Source organism: Staurois parvus, unplaced genomic scaffold (assembly GCF_062004578.1).
Source record: "Staurois parvus isolate SC_StPar_1 unplaced genomic scaffold, SC_StPar_1.0 ptg000488l, whole genome shotgun sequence".
NCBI classification, from domain to species: domain Eukaryota; kingdom Metazoa; phylum Chordata; class Amphibia; order Anura; family Ranidae; genus Staurois; species Staurois parvus.
In genome coordinates, this window is record NW_028318284.1 from 675,554 (window position 1) to 698,240 (window position 22,687).

Consider the following 22,687-nt stretch of genomic DNA (forward strand, 5'->3'; position numbering starts at 1 on the left):
GAGCAGTATTGTGGTAGGTTAGAGCACTATAGTGGCAGGTTAGAGCAGTATTGTGGCAGGTTAGAGCACTATAGTGGCAGGTTAGAGCAGTATTGTGGCAGGTTAGAGCACTATAGTGGCAGGCTGGGGCAGTATAGTGTTAGGTTAAAGCAGTATAGTGGCAGGCTGGGGCAGTATAGTGGCAAATTAGGGCAGTATAGTTGCAGGTTAGAGCAGTACAGTGGCAGGTGGGGGACAATACAGTGGCAGGTGGGGGACAGTACAGTGGCAGTCAGAAGCAGTGAATGGTAGGTTAGGGCAGTATAGTGGCAGTATAGTTTCAGGCTAAGACAGCATAGTGTCAGGCTAGGACAGTATTGTGGCAGGCCAAGGCAGTGTAGTGGCAGGCTAGGGCAGTATAGTGGCAGGCTAGGGCAGTATATTGGCAAGTTAGAACAGTATAGTGGCAGGCTAGGGCAGTGTACGGCAGGCTAGGGCAGTACAGTGGCAGGTTAGGGCATATAGTGGCAGGTTAGAGTGGCATAGTGGCTGTATAGTGGCAGGCTAAGACAGTATAGTGGCAGGATCATGTCAGGCTAGGGCAGTATAGAGACAAGCTAGGGCAGTATTGTGGCAGGCAAGGGCACTAAGTGGCAGGTAGGGACAGTGTAGCGTCAGGTTAGAGTGTTATAGTGGCAGGGTAGGGTAGTATATTGGCAGTGTAATGGCTTGCTAGGGCAGTATAGTGGCAAGTTAGAGCAGTATAGTGGCAGGCTAGCACAGTATGGTGGTAGTATAGTGACAGGCTAGGGAGTATACTGGCAAGTTAGGGCAATATAGTAGACCAGATTAGTGGCAGGCTAGAGCTGCATATAATAACAGTGTGTTCAGACTCTTATAGCCTGGCTGGTGATGAAGACTCCTTCATCACCAGCCAGGCTATGCTGTGTCTACTCCTTTTTTTTACCTTCTAGGCTGAGTGAAGGCATGTGTGGGAGGAGTGGAGGAGACAGCCACAACCCCAGCCCCACCCACCAACTCCGGCTGCCTTCGGAGATAGTGAAGATACCCAGGGGATAACCTAATAGTATTAGATGACAGTGGAGAGGTACAGGCAAGCCTCCTCCACCCCCCTAGGCCTCCTGCTGATCCATTGATCGACTTAGCTAAAGTAGTACATTTACAAAGCTGCAAGGACAGGGAAAATGCAGTTGTCTAAAGTATGGGTCAACAGCCAGGCACAGCATCCATGGTGGAGGAGGGTGGGAGCTGTCTTTGGGGGGGGGGGGGCAACTGAAATCTGGGGGCATAGCCCATCTCTGCACCCTTTTAGATCCGGCCCTGGTCCTTTGCATGAATAAAAATAATTCTACAGTCTGAAATTTTCTTTCTCCAAGAACAAGTTTTATTGTTATTGAAAAGTTTGTAACATCTGCAACTGTCTGCTGCTTCTGTAAGAGCTGCTTTCTACTATTCCTGATCACGTTCAATAAATTAAGACTTCCGCAATCGACACCAACCGCATGTAGAACCCTCCTAGTTTAATTTCTATAGTTTAGGCAAATTTAGTTTTTGGCTCCCCTGTAGCAGAGGAGCAGTGCTCAATTATTTTTGGATGTTCTAGGTCCTACTGGTGCAAGCTGAACTACTTTCCCTGGTATTCCAGTAAGTGCTGGAAAATTGTGAGTGAGAGAGGCAGACCCTTACCTGAATATCCGCACAGCCTCAGACAATTCCTGATCAGGAGAGTGACCAGTAGGGGGCTGAGAGGTCTATAAATGGTAGACCTAGAACAGCAGGACCTTATTCCTTTTGGAGATGACCCAGCCTGAGGGCTAAGGCCCTCTGGGCTGCTAATTAAACAACAAAAAAAATTGTTTTGGGTCCCAGCTCCAGCTAGAGCTAAAGAGCCTCCTGAAGCAGTGCAGGCAGTTTTGCAGAGGATCCAAGCTGGAGGTACAGTAACTACTAGCCTTAAGGATCATAGAGGATGTCCTTGTCACCTTTGTGAGAGCTCACTACAGTTCTGACTTGTTATACCTCTGCCAAAGGGTTCCCTTTGTTGTAGTTCTCAGATTCTGAATTGCACCCTGAAGAAACCAAATAGTTGCAGGTGTCCACCTTTGTGTTTCTTCTGGTTTTATCCCAAAGCTCACCCCCACCCTACCCAAGGTAAACCAACAAACTGCAAAAAGACATACATGGCCTGTTTCTGATTTGAGTGACTGAGAACTACTGTGTTTCTGGCTGCCATGTGCCTTACATGGAATTAAACCTGGGATATTACAGCCAGCCTGTTTGGGGGTATGTGCTACACACATGTGCAATGACTTCATAATATTTGATGTTATCATGCTTGTCATTTACTGAGAAGCTGCCAGTGCTTGGAGTATGTGGATGGGGTAAGTATGTTGGATTTAAGGCATAAGATTTGCATTTACTGAAGGATACATTGCTGGTGGATACAGGGAGGAAAAGTGCTTGTGTTGGCTGCAGAGGATTAAGGATGCATATTTGCATTAGATATCTGTATATTTCGGTAGGGATACTGATCTTGGAGATTACAGAACATTGGGTGGAAGAGTGAATGTAGAGGCAGGTGCAGTGGGTTCTAATGGGGTGCTTACTCCAGAGCATGTAGGGGAAGGAGGAGAACATGGGTACCTTCTGGAAGTGAATGTTTAACCCTGTATATCATGTTTGCAAATAAATGTGGAACATAAAAATTCTAAAACCACACTGTTTGAGCAAGCTGCTTATGTACACTGAATGTGGTAGCTACTCACTTTTATTGTATCTGTAGAATTAGAAAAGCGTAAAGTATAGGCTCCATTTGATGTTAGTCCAGCTTTATAGGCATCTGCACAGTCTCGGAAAGACATCAGCTCTTCCTTTGGTATGACAGGAATATCTAGAAAAAACATATAGAACATGTAATTAAGAGCAGACTGGTGGAAAAATGGACAACATAAACATTATGTACTTATAAAAAATATTTGTTAATTTTAAAGAATCTGAAATCTTTATCTATTTATCTATCTCTGTATTTAGAACCGACCACTCAAATATTAAACAACCTGTGCCCAGATCATGTACAATAAAGTATTTATGTATTACACAAGCAGTGAAAACACTTTAAAACCACCCCCTATTTATCTCTGTATCTATAGCATTGTGGAGAAAATAAATCTGCACTCTTGGGAAAATAACATGATTGTAGTGGGACTACCCTATGCACTTCAACAGTTAAATGCTTGTTTTTGCCTAGAGTACAAGCAAAAGGGCCTTACCTAATCCCCTCACAGTTCTTCTTCCTTATTCCCTGTGACCTGGCTCTCAAAACCTCTTTTTCCTTTAGTGTTCCAGCCAGCAGTCATAGTTGTGAAATCATGAGGTACAATGCAGGACTAGTAGTCATGCTATGTAAATCAAGATTCCTAGGGCCTGCCAAAACCTGGAGCGATGAGGTGAGTGCTGCCTGCAGGGAGAATGAAGGCAGGGAGAATGTAAGTCCTTTTTCCTGGTACCCTTGGGAAAACAAGCATTTAAGTCTTGCAGTGGTGCAAAGGGATTTTTTTTAATCTCCCCAGTCTTAAGGTTTAATTTTCAAAGTTCACAATGTAGGCATTAAACTGTTAGCTTTTTCTTAAAAGGGCAGATATTGGCAGGCTGTCCGCTCACCAATGTAAACAAACAGCAGATGTTTCTAAGCTGTTAGAAACCCACTAAATCCAACTTCAGAGTGTTTATTGTGATATTTGAGAATGAATATGTTCACATTAAAATCAACTTTTACTGCTTGTTAAATATACAAATGCCTATTATAATATGAAGGCCGAGCAGGAGCACTGCCATCCTGGGTGGACGCCATATGACATCCTCTTAGGATTACGCCTTGTGTGCACCCCACGGTGCCGTACGATCTTTCCACCGGACAGAGCAGATGACAGATCAGTGTACCGGGCCACTGCAATTACCATGTGATTGCTGTGACCAAACACAGCAGATCACATGGCAATTGTACACAATGAATGGCTTCCATTCATTGCCATTCATTGAGTACTATTGTGTTGATCTCTGTGATTGGTCACAGTGATCACATGATACAGACAGGACCAATCACAGTGCATCTGTGCCATGTGTGGCCAATCACAGCTTCACAATAGTTCTCAATGGATGTATTGATGTAATTCATAACAAAAGAAAAATGGTTGGTTATAACAGTGATTATTACTGTTAAATGCAATCAGTAAGAACAAAAAATCCTGATCAACTCCCTAGAGTAGTACAGCATCACTATGGTAATACATTATTTGCTCTGGTCACAGTATGAAAGAATAAAATCATAAAAAAATAGAAACAAAATGTAAAAAAAATCAAAATATAATAAAACATTGATAAAAAAAAAATATTTTGTTCCTGATCACTGCCACACCAGTCATATTTATTTCAGGTACTTATATAGCCCTGTCAATTTATGCAGTGCTTTAAATATATATTGTACATTCACATCAGTACCTAACCTTCAAGGAGCATACAATCTAAGGTCCCTAACTCACATTCATACATACACACATACTGGGGTCAATGAATCTACCAGCATGTCTTTGGAGTGTGGGAGGAAACCGGAGTACCCGGAGAAAACCCACGCAGGCACAGGGAGAACACGCAAACTCCAGGCAGGTGGAGCAGTGGCTGGGATTTGAACCAACAACCCTAGTACTGCCAGGCGGAAGTGCTAACCATTTAGCCACTGTGCTGTAGTCATCTGATGATGCTGTACTTGCATTGGTAATTGTATGTGTAAAAAAAAGTGAAAACATTTTTTTTTATTTTCCCAAAAATTGTGACTCAATACCTTGAAGTATCTACTTACCAAAAAGGGGTCATTTGGGGGGTATATGTACTGTCCTAGTACTTTAGCGTCTCAAGAAATGGAATGTACAATACATCAGTGTGTATGTGTATATATATATATATATATATATGTGTATGTGTATATATATATAAACATACATATACACATACACACACACACGTGAAACTCGAAAAATTTGAATATCGTGCAAAAGTTCATTTATTTCAGTAATGCAACTTAAAAGGTGAAACTAATATATGAGTTAGACTCATTACATGCAATGCAAGATAGTTCAAGCCGTGATTTGTAATAATTGTGATTAGAGATGAGCGAATTATTCAAAAATTCGATTCGACTGATTCAGCGAATTCGTGAAAAAATTTTGATTCGAGTCGAATATATTCGCTGCGAATTTAACTTATAAAAGGGTGTTTCTAGGCTTCAGAGAGCCTTTATATTAGTGCAGAACACTGTACCTTTAATTTAAATGCCCTTGGAGTCTGCTGGGGAAGAGAAATAATACTGACAGTCAGTATGACATGCAGATGAGTGCCGTCGATCTTAGAATCACCGCACACTTCACTCATTTGGGCAGTCACGGAGCCAAAACCAGAGTGTGGAGCCACAGTGTGGCGGTGGAGGCAACAGCAATAGGAGGCCATACAGCACCCTATGACAAAAATGGAACCCACCAGCAGTGTGAGGAGACCTGAAAGTGGCACATGGCAGAGTGTGGCGATGGAGACAGCAGCAATGGGAGGCCGTACAGGGACCCATGAGAGACTGTGGACCTGGCAGCAGCATGAGGAGGCGGTACTGGGGCCCATGGCAGATTACTGGCCTGGCAGCAGCAATGGGAGGCCCGTAATCTGCCAGCACCCTATGACAAAAAATGTAACACACCAGCAGTGTGAGGAGACCTGAAAGTGGCACATGGCAGAGTGTGGCGATGGAGACAGCAGCAATGGGAGGCCGTACAGGGACCCATGACACACTCTGGACCTGGCAGCAGCATGAGGAGGCGGTACAGGGGCCCATGGCAGATTACGGGCCTGGCAGCAGCAATGGGAGGCCCGTAATCTGCCAGCACCCTATGACAAAAAATGGAACACACCAGCAGTGTGAGGAGACCTGAAAGTGGCACATGTTTGGGGCATGATTCAAGGCGGATTTAGTCAGTTGTGTCAGGAACTGTTGGTTTGAAATCCAGACTAATCCACGCCTGATTCATTTTCACAAACGTGAGTCTCTCCACACTTTGGGTGGACAGTCGTGTCCTCCGCGGAGTTACAATACCTCCTGCCGCACTAAACACGCGCTCCGATGCCACGCTACTGGCCGGGCATGACAGCCTTTCAAGGGCAAATTCAGCTAGTTGGGGCCAAAGGTCAAGTTTCGTTGCCCAGTAGTCAAGGGGATTGTCTACCTCGGTTGGCAGGGTGCTGTCCAAGTAGGCCTAAGCCTGTTGTTTGAGGTCCTGCTCCAGGTCCACCTGATGCTGCTGCTGCGGCTGGTTAGTAGTTTCCTCACTGCGCTGGTGAAGAAAGCTACTCATCATCGACTGCAGACTGAGGCAGCCGCTGCTGGTGGAGCTGCCACTGCTCCTACCACCCCACCCCTCCCCTGCTGCCATGGCAGCGGAACGCGAGCGCACAGGGCCCACAGTGTCTGAGGATGGACGTTGGCGCAGAAAGGCATAGACCAGCTGACTACATAGGTGGTTTTTATAGTACGTTATTTTGGCCTCCCTCTCAGCAGGTGTGAAAAAGGCCACCATTTTTGAACGGTAGCGAGGGTCCAACAAGGTGGACAGCCAAAAGTCATCCCTCTGTCTGATGGTTATTATTCGGCTGTCGCTACGCAAGCAAGCGAGCATGCTATGGGCCATTTGTGCCAAGGAATGCGAGGGACTCCCTGCCTCCATCTCCACAGCATACTGCCACGGTGCGTCTGAGTCCTCTGTCTCCTCCTCCTCTACCAGATGCTCCTGCTCCTCCACTCCTGTCCGCTGAGTGGAAAAACCACCCATTTCACTCAATAATTCCTGAGCACCAATGTCCTCCTCTACCTCCTCCTCTTCTTCCTGTCCTGCCCCCACAGGGGTCATGTGGCGTTGAGATCTGTGCGCCACGTCTACCGCACCCTGACCAGCCATTGTTAACAGCATTTGTTCCAGGACGTGCAACAGAGGAATGACGTCGTTCATCCCATAGTCCTGCCGACTCACGAATAGCGTGGCCTCCTCAAAGGGCCTGAGCAAGCGCAGGTGTCACGCATGAGCTGCCAATGGCTGACATCTAAGTTACACAGGGAGTACCTTTATCCGCTTGTAACATCAGGAAATCTGTGATGGCCTTTCGCTGTTCGTAAAGGCGGTCTAACATATGTAGGGTTGAATTCCACCTTGTTGCAACGTCACAGCATGAGGAGTCGGTACGGGGGCCCATGGCAGATTATAGGCCTGGCAGCAGCAATGGGAGGCCCGTAATCTGCCAGCACCCTATGACAAAAAATGGAACACACCAGCAGTGTGAGGAGATCTGAAAGTGGCACATGGCAGAGTGTGGCGATGGAGACAGCAGCAATGGGAGGCCGTACAGGGACTCATGAGAGAGTCTGGACCTGGCAGCAGCATGAGGAGGCGGTATAGGGGCCCATGGCAGATTAGGGGCCTGGCAGCAGCTATAGGAGGCCCGTAATCTGCCAGCACCCTATGACAAAAAATGGAACACACGAGCAGTGTGAGGAGACCTGAAAGTGGCACATGGCATGAGACACTGTGGACCTGGCAGCAGCATGAGGAGGCGGTACAGGGGCCCATGGCAGATTAGGGGCCTGGCAGCAGCTATGGGAGGCCCGTAATCTGCCAGCACCCTATGACAAAAAATGGAACACACCAGCAGTGTGTGAGGAGACCTGAAAGTGGCACATGGCAGAGTGTGGCGATGGAGACAGCAGCAATGGGAGGCCGTACAGGGACCCATGAAAGACTCTGGACCTGGCAGCAGCATGAGGAGGCGGTATAGGGGCCCATGGCAGATTAGGGGCCTGGCAGCAGCTATAGGAGGCCCGTAATCTGCCAGCACCCTATGACAAAAAAATGGAACACACCAGCAGTGTGAGGAGACCTGAAAGTGGCACATGGCATGAGACACTGTGGACCTGGCAGCAGCATGAGGAGGCGGTACAGGGGCCCATGGCAGATTAGGGGCCTGGCAGCAGCTATGGGAGGCCCGTAATCTGCCAGCACCCTATGACAAAAAATGGAACACACCAGCAGTGTGAGGAGACCTGAAAGAGGCACATGGCATGAGACACTGTGGACCTGGCAGCAGCATGAGGAGGCGGTACAGGGGCCCATGGCAGATTAGGGGCCTGGCAGCAGCTATGGGAGGCCCGTAATCTGCCAGCACCCTATGACAAAATATGGAACACACCAGCAGTGTGAGGAGACCTGAAAGTGGCACATGGCAGAGTGTGGCGATGGAGACAGCAGCAATGGGAGGCCGTACAGGGACCCATGAGAGACTCTGGACCTGGCAGCAGCATGAGGAGGCGGTATAGGGGCCCATGGCAGATTAGGGGCCTGGCAGCAGCTATGGGAGGCCCGTAATCTGCCAGCACCCTATGACAAAAAATGGAACACACCAGCAGTGTGTGAGGAGACCTGAAAGTGGCACATGGCAGAGTGTGGCGATGGAGACAGCAGCAATGGGAGGCCGTACAGGGACCCATGAGAGACTCTGGACCTGGCAGCAGCATGAGGAGGCGGTATAGGGGCCCATGGCAGATTAGGGGCCTGGCAGCAGCTATGGGAGGCCCGTAATCTGCCAGCACCCTATGACAAAAAATGGAACACACCAGCAGTGTGAGGAGACCTGAAAGTGGCACATGGCAGAGTGTGGCGATGGAGGCAGCAGCAATGGGAGGCCGTACAGGGACCCATGAGAGACTCTGGACCTGGCAGCAGCATGAGGAGGCGGTATAGGGGCCCATGGCAGATTAGGGGCCTGGCAGCAGCTATAGGAGGCCCGTAATCTGCCAGCACCCTATGACAAAAAATGGAACACACGAGCAGTGTGAGGAGACCTGAAAGTGGCACATGGCATGAGACACTGTGGACCTGGCAGCAGCATGAGGAGGCGGTACAGGGGCCCATGGCAGATTAGGGGCCTGGCAGCAGCTATGGGAGGCCCGTAATCTGCCAGCACCCTATGACAAAAAATGGAACACACCAGCAGTGTGTGAGGAGACCTGAAAGTGGCACATGGCATGAGACACTGTGGACCTGGCAGCAGCATGAGGAGGCGGTACAGGGGCCCATGGCAGATTAGGGGCCTGGCAGCAGCTATGGGAGGCCCGTAATCTGCCAGCACCCTATGACAAAATATGGAACACACCAGCAGTGTGAGGAGACCTGAAAGTGGCACATGGCAGAGTGTGGCGATGGAGAAAGCAGCAATGGGAGGCCGTACAGGGACCCATGAGAGACTCTGGACCTGGCAGCAGCATGAGGAGGCGGTATAGGGGCCCATGGCAGATTAGGGGCCTGGCAGCAGCTATGGGAGGCCCGTAATCTGCCAGCACCCTATGACAAAAAATGGAACACACCAGCAGTGTGTGAGGAGACCTGAAAGTGGCACATGGCAGAGTGTGGCGATGGAGACAGCAGCAATGGGAGGCCGTACAGGGACCCATGAGAGACTCTGGACCTGGCAGCAGCATGAGGAGGCGGTATAGGGGCCCATGGCAGATTAGGGGCCTGGCAGCAGCTATGGGAGGCCCGTAATCTGCCAGCACCCTATGACAAAAAATGGAACACACCAGCAGTGTGAGGAGACCTGAAAGTGGCACATGGCAGAGTGTGGCGATGGAGGCAGCAGCAATGGGAGGCCGTACAGGGACCCATGAGAGACTCTGGACCTGGCAGCAGCATGAGGAGGCGGTATAGGGGCCCATGGCAGATTAGGGGCCTGGCAGCAGCTATAGGAGGCCCGTAATCTGCCAGCACCCTATGACAAAAAATGGAACACACCAGCAGTGTGAGGAGACCTGAAAGTGGCACATGGCATGAGACACTGTGGACCTGGCAGCAGCATGAGGAGGCGGTATAGGGGCCCATGGCAGATTAGGGGCCTGGCAGCAGCTATAGGAGGCCCGTAATCTGCCAGCACCCTATGACAAAAAATGGAACACGCCAGCAGTGTGAGGAGACCTGAAAGTGGCACATGGCATGAGACACTGTGGACCTGGCAGCAGCATGAGGAGGCGGTACAGGGGCCCATGGCAGATTAGGGGCCTGGCAGCAGCTATGGGAGGCCCGTAATCTGCCAGCACCCTATGACAAAAAATGGAACACACCAGCAGTGTGAGGAGACCTGAAAGTGGCACATGGCAGAGTGTGGCGATGGAGACAGCAGCAATGGGAGGCCGTACAGGGACCCATGAGAGACTCTGGACCTGGCAGCAGCATGAGGAGGCGGTATAGGGGCCCATGGCAGATTAGGGGCCTGGCAGCAGCTATGGGAGGCCCGTAATCTGCCAGCACCCTATGACAAAAAATGTAACACACCAGCAGTGTGAGGAGACCTGAAAGTGGCACATGGCATGAGACACTGTGGACCTGGCAGCAGCATGAGGAGGCGGTACAGGGGCCCATGGCAGATTAGGGGCCTGGCAGCAGCTATGGGAGGCCCGTAATCTGCCAGCACCCTATGACAAAAAATGGAAGACACCAGCAGTGTGTGAGGAGACCTGAAAGTGGCACATGGCAGAGTGTGGCGATGGAGACAGCAGCAATGGGAGGCCGTACAGGGACCCATGAGAGACTCTGGACCTGGCAGCAGCATGAGGAGGCGGTATAGGGGCCCATGGCAGATTAGGGGCCTGGCAGCAGCTATAGGAGGCCCGTAATCTGCCAGCACCCTATGACAAAAAATGGAACACACCAGCAGTGTGAGGAGACCTGAAAGTGGCACATGGCATGAGACACTGTGGACCTGGCAGCAGCATGAGGAGGCGGTACAGGGGCCCATGGCAGATTAGGGGCCTGGCAGCAGCTATGGGAGGCCCGTAATCTGCCAGCACCCTATGACAAAAAATGGAACACACCAGCAGTGTGAGGAGACCTGAAAGTGGCACATGGCAGAGTGTGGCGATGGCGACAGCAGCAATGGGAGGCCGTACAGGGACCCATGAGAGACTCTGGACCTGGCAGCAGCATGAGGAGGCGGTATAGGGGCCCATGGCAGATTAGGGGCCTGGCAGCAGCTATGGGAGGCCCGTAATCTGCCAGCACCCTATGACAAAAAATGGAACACACCAGCAGTGTGAGGAGACCTGAAAGTGGCACATGGCATGAGACACTGTGGACCTGGCAGCAGCATGAGGAGGCGGTACAGGGGCCCATGGCAGATTAGGGGCCTGGCAGCAGCTATGGGAGGCCCGTAATCTGCCAGCACCCTATGACAAAATGGAACCCTGGGCTGGGGCAGGCAGAACCGCCGTATCTTTATCACGGTTTTCCCAGGCCACCAAATGGCGACGCTGCATATGCTGCCGCAACGCTGTAGTCCCAACATGGGCCCCCTGGCCACGCTTGACTTTCTGGCCACATAGTCGACATACGGCTACGTTTACTTCCTCGGGCGGCTTGACAAAAAATTGCCACACCGCCGAGTAGGAAACTTTGCCCCCGATACTCCTCACTGGCTGACTGCTGCTTCCTCCGTGCACACCGGCACCACTACTGGTCGTGGTGGTAGGCTGCAGTGGAGCAGGTGCTGTACTTCGTGGGCGTTTGCCTCCACTGACACTGCTGCGACCCTGCTGCCTCCTGGGCAACCTACCGACTGTTTTGCTCGCTGCCAAGCTGCCACCCTCTTCTCCTGATGATGCGGAAGCAATAGCCTGATGACGACGAGGCTGCCAAGTGCGATCAGCCTCATCATCATCAATTAGGGTCTCCGCCTCACTACTAGCCCCCTCGGCTGCGTGTGGGTCAGGAGACAGACCTGTCTCTAGACCGGCTACCGAGCCACTCTCCTCGCCACTACTTCTTCGCCTGGCTGCTGAAGAGGCGGATGTCTCCCCCCGTTCCTGACCACCCTCTGTTAGCTCTTCCTCACTGTACAGTGGGGCTGAGCCCACAGCATACGATACTTCGCTTGGTGAGGGAACACCAAAGGACAGGGGCAGGTCGAGGACACGTGATTTCAGTGGGCTTGCTCCCGGGCCATGCCAACTAACGGTTGTTGTGTCTGACGTACCCACCGACCGTTGGCTGTAGGTGTCAGAGGTGACCTGGGAAGAGGAAGACGACCGAGCCAACCAATCGATGACGGCAGGGTTGTCGGTGGAGACACGACCGCTGGATGACACCGGGAGCACTGGCCGCTGGCTGCGACTAGTGCTGCCTCGACCCCTTCCTCTGCTGCCACGTCTGCTCGCTCCTAAAACATTGCCTCCTCTGCCACTCCTATGCATGTTGTCTGACATACTCTTTAATTAAACGATTCTGTGTCCCTGAGTAACAATTCTGTGTCTGTCCCTGAGTAACAATTCTGTGTCCCTCAGTAACAATTCTGTGTCCCTCAGTAACAATTCTGTGTCCCTGAGTAACAATTCTGTGTCCCTCAGTAACAATTCTGTGTCCCTCAGTAACAATTCTGTGTCTGTCCCTGAGTAACAATTCTGTGTCTGTCGCTGAGTAACAATTCTGTGTCCCTCAGTAACAATTCTGTGTCCCTCAGTAACAATTCTGTGTCCCTCAGTAACAATTCTGTGTCTGTTCCTGAGTAACAATTCTGTGTCTGTCCCTGAGTAACAATTCTGTGTCCCTAAGTAACGTTTCTGTGGCCCTAAGTAACGGTTCTGTGGCCCTCAGTAACAAATCTGTGTCCCTCAGTAACAATTCTGTGTCCCTCAGTAACAATTCTGTGTCTGTCCCTGAGTAACAATTCTGTGTCTGTCCCTGAGTAACAATTCTGTGTCCCTCAGTAACAATTCTGTGTCCCTCAGTAACAATTCTGTGTCCCTGAGTAACAATTCTGTGTCCCTGAGTAACAATTCTGTGTCCCTCAGTAACAATTCTGTGTCCCTCAGTAACAATTCTGTGTCCCTGAGTAATAATTCTGTGTCCCTCAGTAACAATTCTGTGTCCCTCAGTAACAATTCTGTGTCCCTCAGTAACAATTCCGTGTCTGTCCCTGAGTAACAATTCTGTGTCTGTCCCTGAGTAACAATTCTGTGTCCCTCAGTAACAATTCTGTGTCCCTGAGTAACAATTCTGTGTCCCTGAGTAACAATTCTGTGTCCCTCAGTAACAATTCTGTGTCTGTCCCTGAGTAACAATTCTGTGTCCCTCAGTAACAATTCTGTGTCCCTGAGTAACAATTCTGTGTCCCTGAGTAACAATTCTGTGTCCCTCAGTAACAATTCTGTGTCCCTCCGTAACAATTCTGTGTCCCTCAGTAACAATTCTGTGTCCCTCAGTAACAATTCTGTGTCCCTCAGTGTAACGGACATGTAAAATTTATTGCAACAGACATGTAAGATTTGAGTGGAAATATGGTATCATAGCCATGACAGGTTGAGTAGATTAGATTATGTCAGGCCCTTTCATTTCAAAGGTGTGTGCAGGAACAGTCTGGTCATTAAGGATGTACATTGAGCCCCTGGGCAGTAGGGAAATGAGTAGAAGGTACAAACAAATGGTCTGGGATCAGATGTGTATGTATACACAATTACTCAATAGGCCTTACAGACCCAATCATCATTTAGCATTAATTAGTCTAAAGCCAGGTTCCTGGAGGTGACAACTTTTGTGTGTCAATCAGGTTATCACCTTCTGAGGAAAACCAGTGACAGCAGACAGACTGTCTGCCTTACGTGGAAAGCTCTATAAGTAATATTCATCAAAGGGGTATGTTTAATCTCTTATAAAAGATGAAATATTAGTTGGAGAGAGATGGAAATGCTTCCTTTGTGCAGGCCATTCTGTGCGCTACATTTACATATAAGAATCATATTTGTGGCTTGGGGAGGAAGCCAGGGAAATGCATGGAATGGTTAGATGACGCGGGGGTGCGACAGTCTGATGGTGTTTGGTACTGTTGCGATCAGGCTGACGCGCTGGTGTCAGAAATCCAATCCCCGACTTGGTGTTCAGGCCAGTCTCGGCCCAATTGAACTTGGGCAGGTCCATACACAGTACCTCTTGTGGGCAGGTCAGGACCACCTCCCCCAGAGTCAATTGGCCGAAGACTAATGTCCCGCCCATGTCCAAATCGCCATAAATTGAACGCATGGACATTTGGACAGTGTGATTCGTACGGAGCTGGTTCGATTGACTAGCGGATTGCCAAGTTTCTGGCTTGCTCCAGCCGCAGGGTAAAGTGTTATTCTGTCTTTTTATTCCCTTTTATTTTATAGTAATTAGTCATTTGTGTGTCTTCTTATATCTTTGTATTTGCTGTAACCTTTTATCTTTTGTACATATTTTATGCACTGCCCACTTTGGGAAATTAAATCTTAAAATTAATTAGTGAACTTCTGTGTACTTAAGCACGTGCTCATATCTTCTGAGAGACTAGATTGGAGAGATTAGATTGGGTTATATTGTATTGTATTTTAGTGCCTTTAAAACGCTCGGTTAGGCTCATTGCCAATCTGTATGCAACTGCACTGTGAGTGGGCAGATTGCACGCAGGTTGCAAAGGTAACAGATCTGCCAGACGGAGATCTGTGTGTGTGTGGTGTCTCAACAGACCATTCTGCGGATAAACTGTTGGGTGGTGGCAGGCTACCTTTGTGGTGCGTCTGGTGTGGGGGTGTGTGGACAGTGGAAGGGTTATCAACACCGGGGTTCAAGCTAGGATAGCTGAAGGGACCTTTAGAAGGGTGTGTGATTACTAAGCTGGTCCTCAACTCTAATCAGGGCACCAGGTTGTATGTAAGATCCTATCTGCCAGTGCGTGGTCGACCAGCTGGATTGGAGTGGAGTCTCCATCTGGTGGTGGCCAGAGGTAGTGCGGGCTGTGAAAAGGTATCACGGCTGATCTTATATACGGTTTGAGATATTTAAGTGCAAATCCCTTTATTAGCCCCTCTTTACCACCCTGTCGCGGCCGCACGCGTGCGTCACGGTTAGCTAGTCGATGTAGGCGTGGCGTGTGGTGGACACGTGACAGGGTGATCGTTTTAAGCGAATCCTTGACAGTTGGCGGCAGCGTGCGGGATCTGCTTAGTACATTAGTGCATGGTTTATTCATGTAACCCGTGTACTAAAGGTTGGAAGCTCGGTAGAAGTGACTGACCTACAGAAGCTCACTCAGTGCATAATTTTTGTTTTGTAGAAGACATACTTGGCTATTTGCTCCCCCCCCTTCTTTGTTTTTCTTTTCTATTTTTTATTTTGGCAAAACGTGAAGATGGTAACCCTGGAAGATAAAGTAATCCGGTGGTACCTGAGACAATCCGATGAGACTGTGATTGAGCTCTGTGATCTGAAGCGCATCAATACAGTTGGCAAGACGAGGTACCAGCTCCTAGGTGCTTTGATAGAGATGGAGTTAGAATGGCGCAGCAAGTTGGTGGAACACTGCAACTGTGCCAATCCAGATGACTGTGAGAATCAGTGTGACTCTGTTCTCAAACCCTCTTGGTTCAAGAAATCAGAGGATCTTTCTCTGGGAATAAATCTACAGCTTTTGGCAAGTGATAACCTCGAGTTGCAGTTTCAGCTCATTTCCGAGTTACTACGAATTGGGAGAAAGTACCAGCAGCAGAGGGAGCAAACTGAGAGAAGGCACAAAGCCGAGAGGGCCCAAATCCAGCAGGGGACTGCATTGTTACCTCCATCTGTATCAAGAACTACAAGGCCCAGACCTACATTTAAGGAGACCTGGGAGTGTGTTACCTGTAACCAAGTGGGACATTACGCACGGCCCTGTCCAAATGTGAGGATATCTAGCCCACCAGCAAAAGTGGAAAATGTACCCCCTACTGTGTTTCTTGTTGGAGAAAATGGAGGAGGCCGAACGGATAACCGGCCACCATTTACTGCAAGTAACAGCGTTACAGTTGGACTACAAGGTACGGGATCAGAGAAGGTCCTAGCTCGTCCAGAATTGAGGAGCTGTGAGGATGTGATCCCAGTGGAAGCCATGGCTGGCACAGGGGTTGGAGGAGCCATCCCTGCTGTGCCTGTGGCTTGTGTTTCTTTGAGCCAGGAGTCTGGAAGTCAAGTGGAAGAAGTGGGCAGAGCAGATCCCACTAATGAAGGAGGCCATGTGGAGAGCCTGCAGTCAGTCACCGCAGGCAACAATGTTTCAGCTGGACTCCGAGATAAGGGACCCGAGGATATCCTAGCCCTTCCCGGATGGAAGAGTCGTGAGGATGTGGTCCCAAAGAAAGCTACAGTTATCATAGGGGTTGGAGGAGTCACCCCTGTACTACCTGCAGCTTGTGTTGCTTTGCCCCAAGGATCCAGAAGCAAAGTGAGAGAAGTGGGCGTAGCAGCTACCACGAACATACTATTGGGTACTGACCTGGGGCGGTTGGTAACCCAGAACCAGTCTAAGTCAACACCCCTGAAGTCTACATTTCCACCCGAGGCCTTGGATTCACGTAATGTACTGTTGAGTGACTCAATGCACACTGGGAATTCTGGGGAGGGTCAGGGGGTGAAGGACTGTGTACCAGGGCCTGGCTCTAGTGGATGTCTGGAGTCAAGACCTGGAGAAGAGTTTAAAATCGCAGAGGACTCTGCAACTGATGTTTTATGTGATGATGAGTGTAATGACATGTGTAAGGCAGACCTTCCCTCTGCTGCAGTAGTGACTCGGGGTGCCCGCCAGGTGACCCCGGACAAGTCATTGCCCACTGCTACAGAGGAACTGTCTGTGGAAGGGCCCAATCTAGCTGGGTTGGACCCTTGTGAACCTGGCCCAGAGGGCCTAAGGTCTCCTCAGACTGTTGTCTACCTGGCACCTGTGGCAGATAGCTCTGAGTCCCCTGGAGCTGTGAGAATTGACGGCAGCCCAGAGGATCTCAGGGGTCTGGCTGAAGGACCGCCAGTGGTGGATAGCAGGATGGGGGTGCATGGGGAAAAGGAATTTGGTTGTTTACCCCTATGTAAAGCAACAGGATGTTCTTCTGAAGTCCCCGGGGAAAAGGCACATTGGGTTTCAGTAGACCAGTGTTGTGTGCCCCTCGCCCCTTGTGGGATAAAGTTCTCTGTTGTCTGCTCCCCTGACACCACAGATACCAGTAATGCCACTTTGGATCCTGGGCTGTGGTGCACAGAGGAGGGACCACAAGGTGAGGGTTTAAGTCTGATTCATTCTGACTCTACCCCCTCAGTAGCTGTGGCTGACGGCCCTGAGTTTCCAGAGGCTGTTACATCTGATGCCAGCCCAGAGGAACTCATGGGTGCTGACAGACGCTCTGCTGAGGACGGGGTAGAAGTGTGTGACTTGGGTCAGAGGACAACCCCTAGTGGAATTTTTCCTTCTGTAACCTTCCCCTCTGTCACCACAGTCATGGGTGCTGCCAGTGCAGACTCATTTCTGTGTGTTGCAGAGGGAAGTCTGCAGGATGTTGGGGCAAATTCAGCCCAATCAGTGTCTTCCACCTCAGCAACTGCAGCTGACATCACTGAGTCCTTCCAGGCTGATAGGTTTGAGGTTGGCCTGGAGGAGCTCAGGTGTGGTGCTGGCAGATGTTCTGCTGAGGAGGACAGAGTAGAAGGGTGTGGCACGGGTCAGAGGATGACCCCTGGTGGAGTAAAGTCTGTGGATTTATCCTTTGTCCCCACAGCTATGAGTTACATGATTGAGGACTCATTGCTGTGCACAGCAAGGGGAGGATCACAGGATGATGGGGGAACATTGACCCCCTCTGAATCTGCTTTCTCAGAGGTTGGAGCTGACAGCCCTGTATTCTTGCTGGCTGATAGGTTTGATGTCAGCCCGGAGAAAGTCAGGGGTTATGCTGACCAGTCTCTGGCTGAGGCAGAAAGAGCAGAAGTGTGGGAGACAGGTCCAAGGGTGGAGGTTCTGGTATCTAAGCCATGGAACCAGGTCCAGATCACCCAGGAACAACCTTATGTCAGGCTCAGGCATCTGGGTGTTGCAGCTGATAGAGAACCACCAGATGACCCTGGCCAGTGGCTGGAAATGGTGACAGCGCACAATGACAGGTTTGCCTGTACCCGTCCAGTCGATAGTCGGTGGCCAGCAGATGAAATGGATCCGCGGGGGGATCTGCTGGCCAGTGGTGACCCAGACCCTTTGGGATCAGTCAGAGAGCTGGGCAGACGCCCTTCCCCATCGGCAGGGGGATGGGCTGAGCTGTCAGCGGTGTCAAACTTTAGTTGGGAGAACTCCCCCCCCCCCAACCTAGGGAACCTTCCATGTAGACGCGTTAGCCGACCCGTTTAGGCTCAGCTATGCGTCATCTGGAAGAGGGGAGATGTAACGGACATGTAAAATTTATTGCAACAGACATGTAAGATTTGAGTGGAAATATGGTATCATAGCCATGACAGGTTGAGTAGATTAGATTATGTCAGGCCCTTTCATTTCAAAGGTGTGTGCAGGAACAGTCTGGTCATTAAGGATGTACATTGAGCCCCTGGGCAGTAGGGAAATGAGTAGAAGGTACAAACAAATGGTCTGGGATCAGATGTGTATGTATACACAATTACTCAATAGGCCTTACAGACCCAATCATCATTTAGCATTAATTAGTCTAAAGCCAGGTTCCTGGAGGTGACAACTTTTGTGTGTCAATCAGGTTATTACCTTCTGAGGAAAACCAGTGACAGCAGACAGACTGTCTGCCTTACGTGGAAAGCTCTATAAGTAATATTCATCAAAGGGGTATGTTTAATCTCTTATAAAAGATGAAATATTAGTTGGAGAGAGATGGAAATGCTTCCTTTGTGCAGGCCATTCTGTGCGCTACATTTACATATAAGAATCATATTTGTGGCTTGGGGAGGAAGCCAGGGAAATGCATGGAATGGTTAGATGACGCGGGGGTGCGACAGTCTGATGGTGTTTGGTACTGTTGCGATCAGGCTGACGCGCTGGTGTCAGAAATCCAATCCCCGACTTGGTGTTCAGGCCAGTCTCGGCCCAATTGAACTTGGGCAGGTCCATACACAGTACCTCTTGTGGGCAGGTCAGGACCACCTCCCCCAGAGTCAATTGGCCGAAGACTAATGTCCCGCCCATGTCCAAATCGCCATAAATTGAACGCATGGACATTTGGACAGTGTGATTCGTACGGAGCTGGTTCGATTGACTAGCGGATTGCCAAGTTTCTGGCTTGCTCCAGCCGCAGGGTAAAGTGTTATTCTGTCTTTTTATTCCCTTTTATTTTATAGTAATTAGTCATTTGTGTGTCTTCTTATATCTTTGTATTTGCTGTAACCTTTTATCTTTTATGCACTGCCCAATTTGGGAAATTAAATCTTAAAATTAATTAGTGAACTTCTGTGTACTTAAGCATGTGCTCATATCTTCTGAGAGACTAGATTGGAGAGATTAGATTGGGTTATATTGTATTGTATTTTAGTGCCTTTAAAACGCTCGGTTAAGCTCATTGCCAATCTGTATGCAACTGCACTGTGAGTGGGCAGATTGCACGCAGGTTGCAAAGGTAACAGATCTGCCAGACGGAGATCTGTGTGTGTGTGGTGTCTCAACAGACCATTCTGCGGATAAACTGTTGGGTGGTGGCAGGCTACCTTTGTGGTGCGTCTGGTGTGGGGGTGTGTGGACAGTGGAAGGGTTATCAACACCGGGGTTCAAGCTAGGATAGCTGAAGGGACCTTTAGAAGGGTGTGTGATTACTAAGCTGGTCCTCAACTCTAATCAGGGCACCAGGTTGTATGTAAGATCCTATCTGCCAGTGCGTGGTCGACCAGCTGGATTGGAGTGGAGTCTCCATCTGGTGGTGGCCAGAGGTAGTGCGGGCTGTGAAAAGGTATCACGGCTGATCTTATATACGGTTTGAGATATTTAAGTGCAAATCCCTTTATTAGCCCCTCTTTACCACCCTGTCGCGGCCGCACGCGTGCGTCACGGTTAGCTAGTCGATGTAGGCGTGGCGTGTGGTGGACACGTGACAGGGTGATCGTTTTAAGCGAATCCTTGACAGTTCAGTAACAATTCTGTGTCTGTCCCTGAGTAACAATTCTGTGTCTGTCCCTGAGTAACAATTCTGTGTCCCTAAGTAACGTTTCTGTGGCCCTAAGTAACGGTTCTGTGGCCCTCAGTAACAAATCTGTGTCCCTCAGTAACAATTCTGTGTCCCTCAGTAACAATTCTGTGTCCCTCAGTAACAATTCTGTGTCTGTCCCTGAGTAACAATTCTGTGTCTGTCCCTCAGTAACAATTCTGTGTCCCTCAGTAACAATTCTGTGTCCCTCAGTAACAATTCTGTGTCCCTCAGTAACAATTCTGTGTCCCTCAGTAACAATTCTGTGTCCCTCAGTAACAATTCTGTGTCTGTCCCTGAGTAACAATTCTGTGTCTGTCGCTGAGTAACAATTCTGTGTCCCTCAGTAACAATTCTGTGTCCCTCAGTAACAATTCTGTGTCCCTCAGTAACAATTCTGTGTCCCTCAGTAACAATTCTGTGTCTGTCCCTCAGTAACAATTCTGTGTCTGTCCCTGAGTAACAATTCTGTGTCCCTCAGTAACAATTCTGTATCCCTCAGTAACAATTCTGTGTCTGTCCCTGAGTAACAATTCTGTGTCCCTAAGTAACAATTCTGTGTCTGTCCCTGAGTAACAATTCTGTGTCCCTAAGTAACGTTTCTGTGGCCCTAAGTAACGGTTCTGTGGCCCTCAGTAACAAATCTGTGTCCCTCAGTAACAATTCTGTGTCTGTCCCTAAGTAACAATTCTGTGGCCCTAAGTAACGTTTCTGTGGCCCTAAGTAACGATTCTGTGGCCCTAAGTAACGATTCTGTGGCCCTAAGTAACAGTTCTGTGGCCCTCAGTAACAATTCTGTGTCCCTCAGTAACAATTCTGTGTCTGTCCCTGAGTAACAATTCCGTGTCCCTAAGTAACGTTTCTGTGGCCCTAAGTAACAGTTCTGTGGCCCTCAGTAACAAATCTGTGTCCCTCAGTAACAATTCTGTGGCCCTAAGTAACGTTTCTGTGGCCCTAAGTAACGATTCTGTGGCCCTAAGTAACGATTCTGTGGCCCTAAGTAACGATTCTGTGTCCCTCAGTAACAATTCTGTGTCTGTCCCTAAGTAACAATTCTGTGTCTGTCCCTGAGTAACAATTCTGTGTCCCTAAGTAACGTTTCTGTGGCCCTAAGTAACAGTTCTGTGGCCCTCAGTAACAATTCTGTGTCCCTCAGTAACAATTCTGTGTCCCTCAGTAACAATTCTGTGTCTGTCCCTAAGTAACAATTCTGTGGCCCTAAGTAACGTTTCTGTGGCCCTAAGTAACAGTTCTGTGGCCCTCAGTAACAATTCTGTGTCCCTCAGTAACAATTCTGTGTCTGTCCCTAAGTAACAATTCTGTGGCCCTAAGTAACGTTTCTGTGGCCCTAAGTAACAGTTCTGTGGCCCTCAGTAACAATTCTGTGTCCCTCAGTAACAATTCTGTGTCTGTCCCTAAGTAACAATTCTGTGGCCCTAAGTAACGTTTCTGTGGCCCTAAGTAACGATTCTGTGTCCCTCAGTAACAATTCTGTGTCTGTCCCTAAGTAACAATTCTGTGTCTGTCCCTGAGTAACAATTCTGTGTCTGTCCCTGAGTAACAATTCTGTGTCCCTAAGTAACGTTTCTGTGGCCCTAAGTAACAGTCCTGTGGCCCTCAGTAACAATTCTGTGTCCCTCAGTAACAATTCTGTGTCTGTCCCTAAGTAACAATTCTGTGGCCCTAAGTAACGTTTCTGTGGCCCTAAGTAACAGTTCTGTGGCCCTCAGTAACAATTCTGTGTCCCTCAGTAACAATTCTGTGTCTGTCCCTAAGTAACAATTCTGTGGCCCTAAGTAACGTTTCTGTGGCCCTAAGTAACGTTTCTGTGGCCCTAAGTAACGTTTCTGTGGCCCTAAGTAACGATTCTGTGGCCCTAAGTAACGATTCTGTGGCCCTAAGTAACGTTTCTGTGTCCCTAAGTAACGTTTCTGTGTTCCTAAGTAAAGTTTCTGTGGCCCTAAGTAACGTTTCTGTGTCCCTAAGTAACGTTTCTGTGGCCCTAAGTAACGTTTCTGTTGCCCTAACTAACGTTTCTATGTCCTTAAGTAACGTTTCTGTGTCCCTAACTCTCTCCCTGAATACAGCCAGGTCTGCCTCTGTTGAATGACTGGAGGCAAATGGAGAATTCTAAAATGGCCGCCATTTATAGCTCGACCATTACACAGTGCTGGCTGGCTGGCTGCTGATTGGCTAATGCAATCACATGTCATGAATGAATGCATTATGGGTCAGCGCGCCTTGTCTGCGCGCCTTCCCAGACATCCCCGCTCCGTCGCCACCATTTTAGGAAAAATTTTTCTAATATTCGAAGCGAATTCCACTTCGCCCACTTCGATTCGCTCATCTCTAATTGTGATGATTATGGCTTACAGCTCATGAAAACCCCAAATCCACAATCTCAGAAAATTAGAATATTGTGAAAAGGTGCAATATTCTAGGCTCAAAGTGTCCCACTCTTATCAGCTAATTAACCTTCCTGGCGGTATGATTATTTCAGATTTTTGGTGCTGAAAGTGGTACCATTATTTTGCATGGAAATTTGGCGTTTTATATTGTAGGCCTGTAATTTTTAGGAATAACTCACTGAAATCTGTCCGAACAAGAGTCTAGTAAACATCC

General features: G+C 49.0%; 1 protein-coding gene across 1 annotated transcript in view; it reads right to left on the minus strand.

Moving 5' to 3' along the window:
* The window catches only part of LOC149452206 (angiopoietin-2-like), a 109,108-nt gene that overhangs the window by 24,332 nt on the left and 62,089 nt on the right, over positions 1-22,687 (minus strand). Inside the window, exon 5 of the mRNA XM_089689647.1 lies at positions 2,766-2,890. Within this exon, the coding sequence (XP_089545773.1) occupies positions 2,766-2,890 (125 nt within the window). The remainder of the gene's footprint in view (positions 1-2,765; positions 2,891-22,687) is intronic.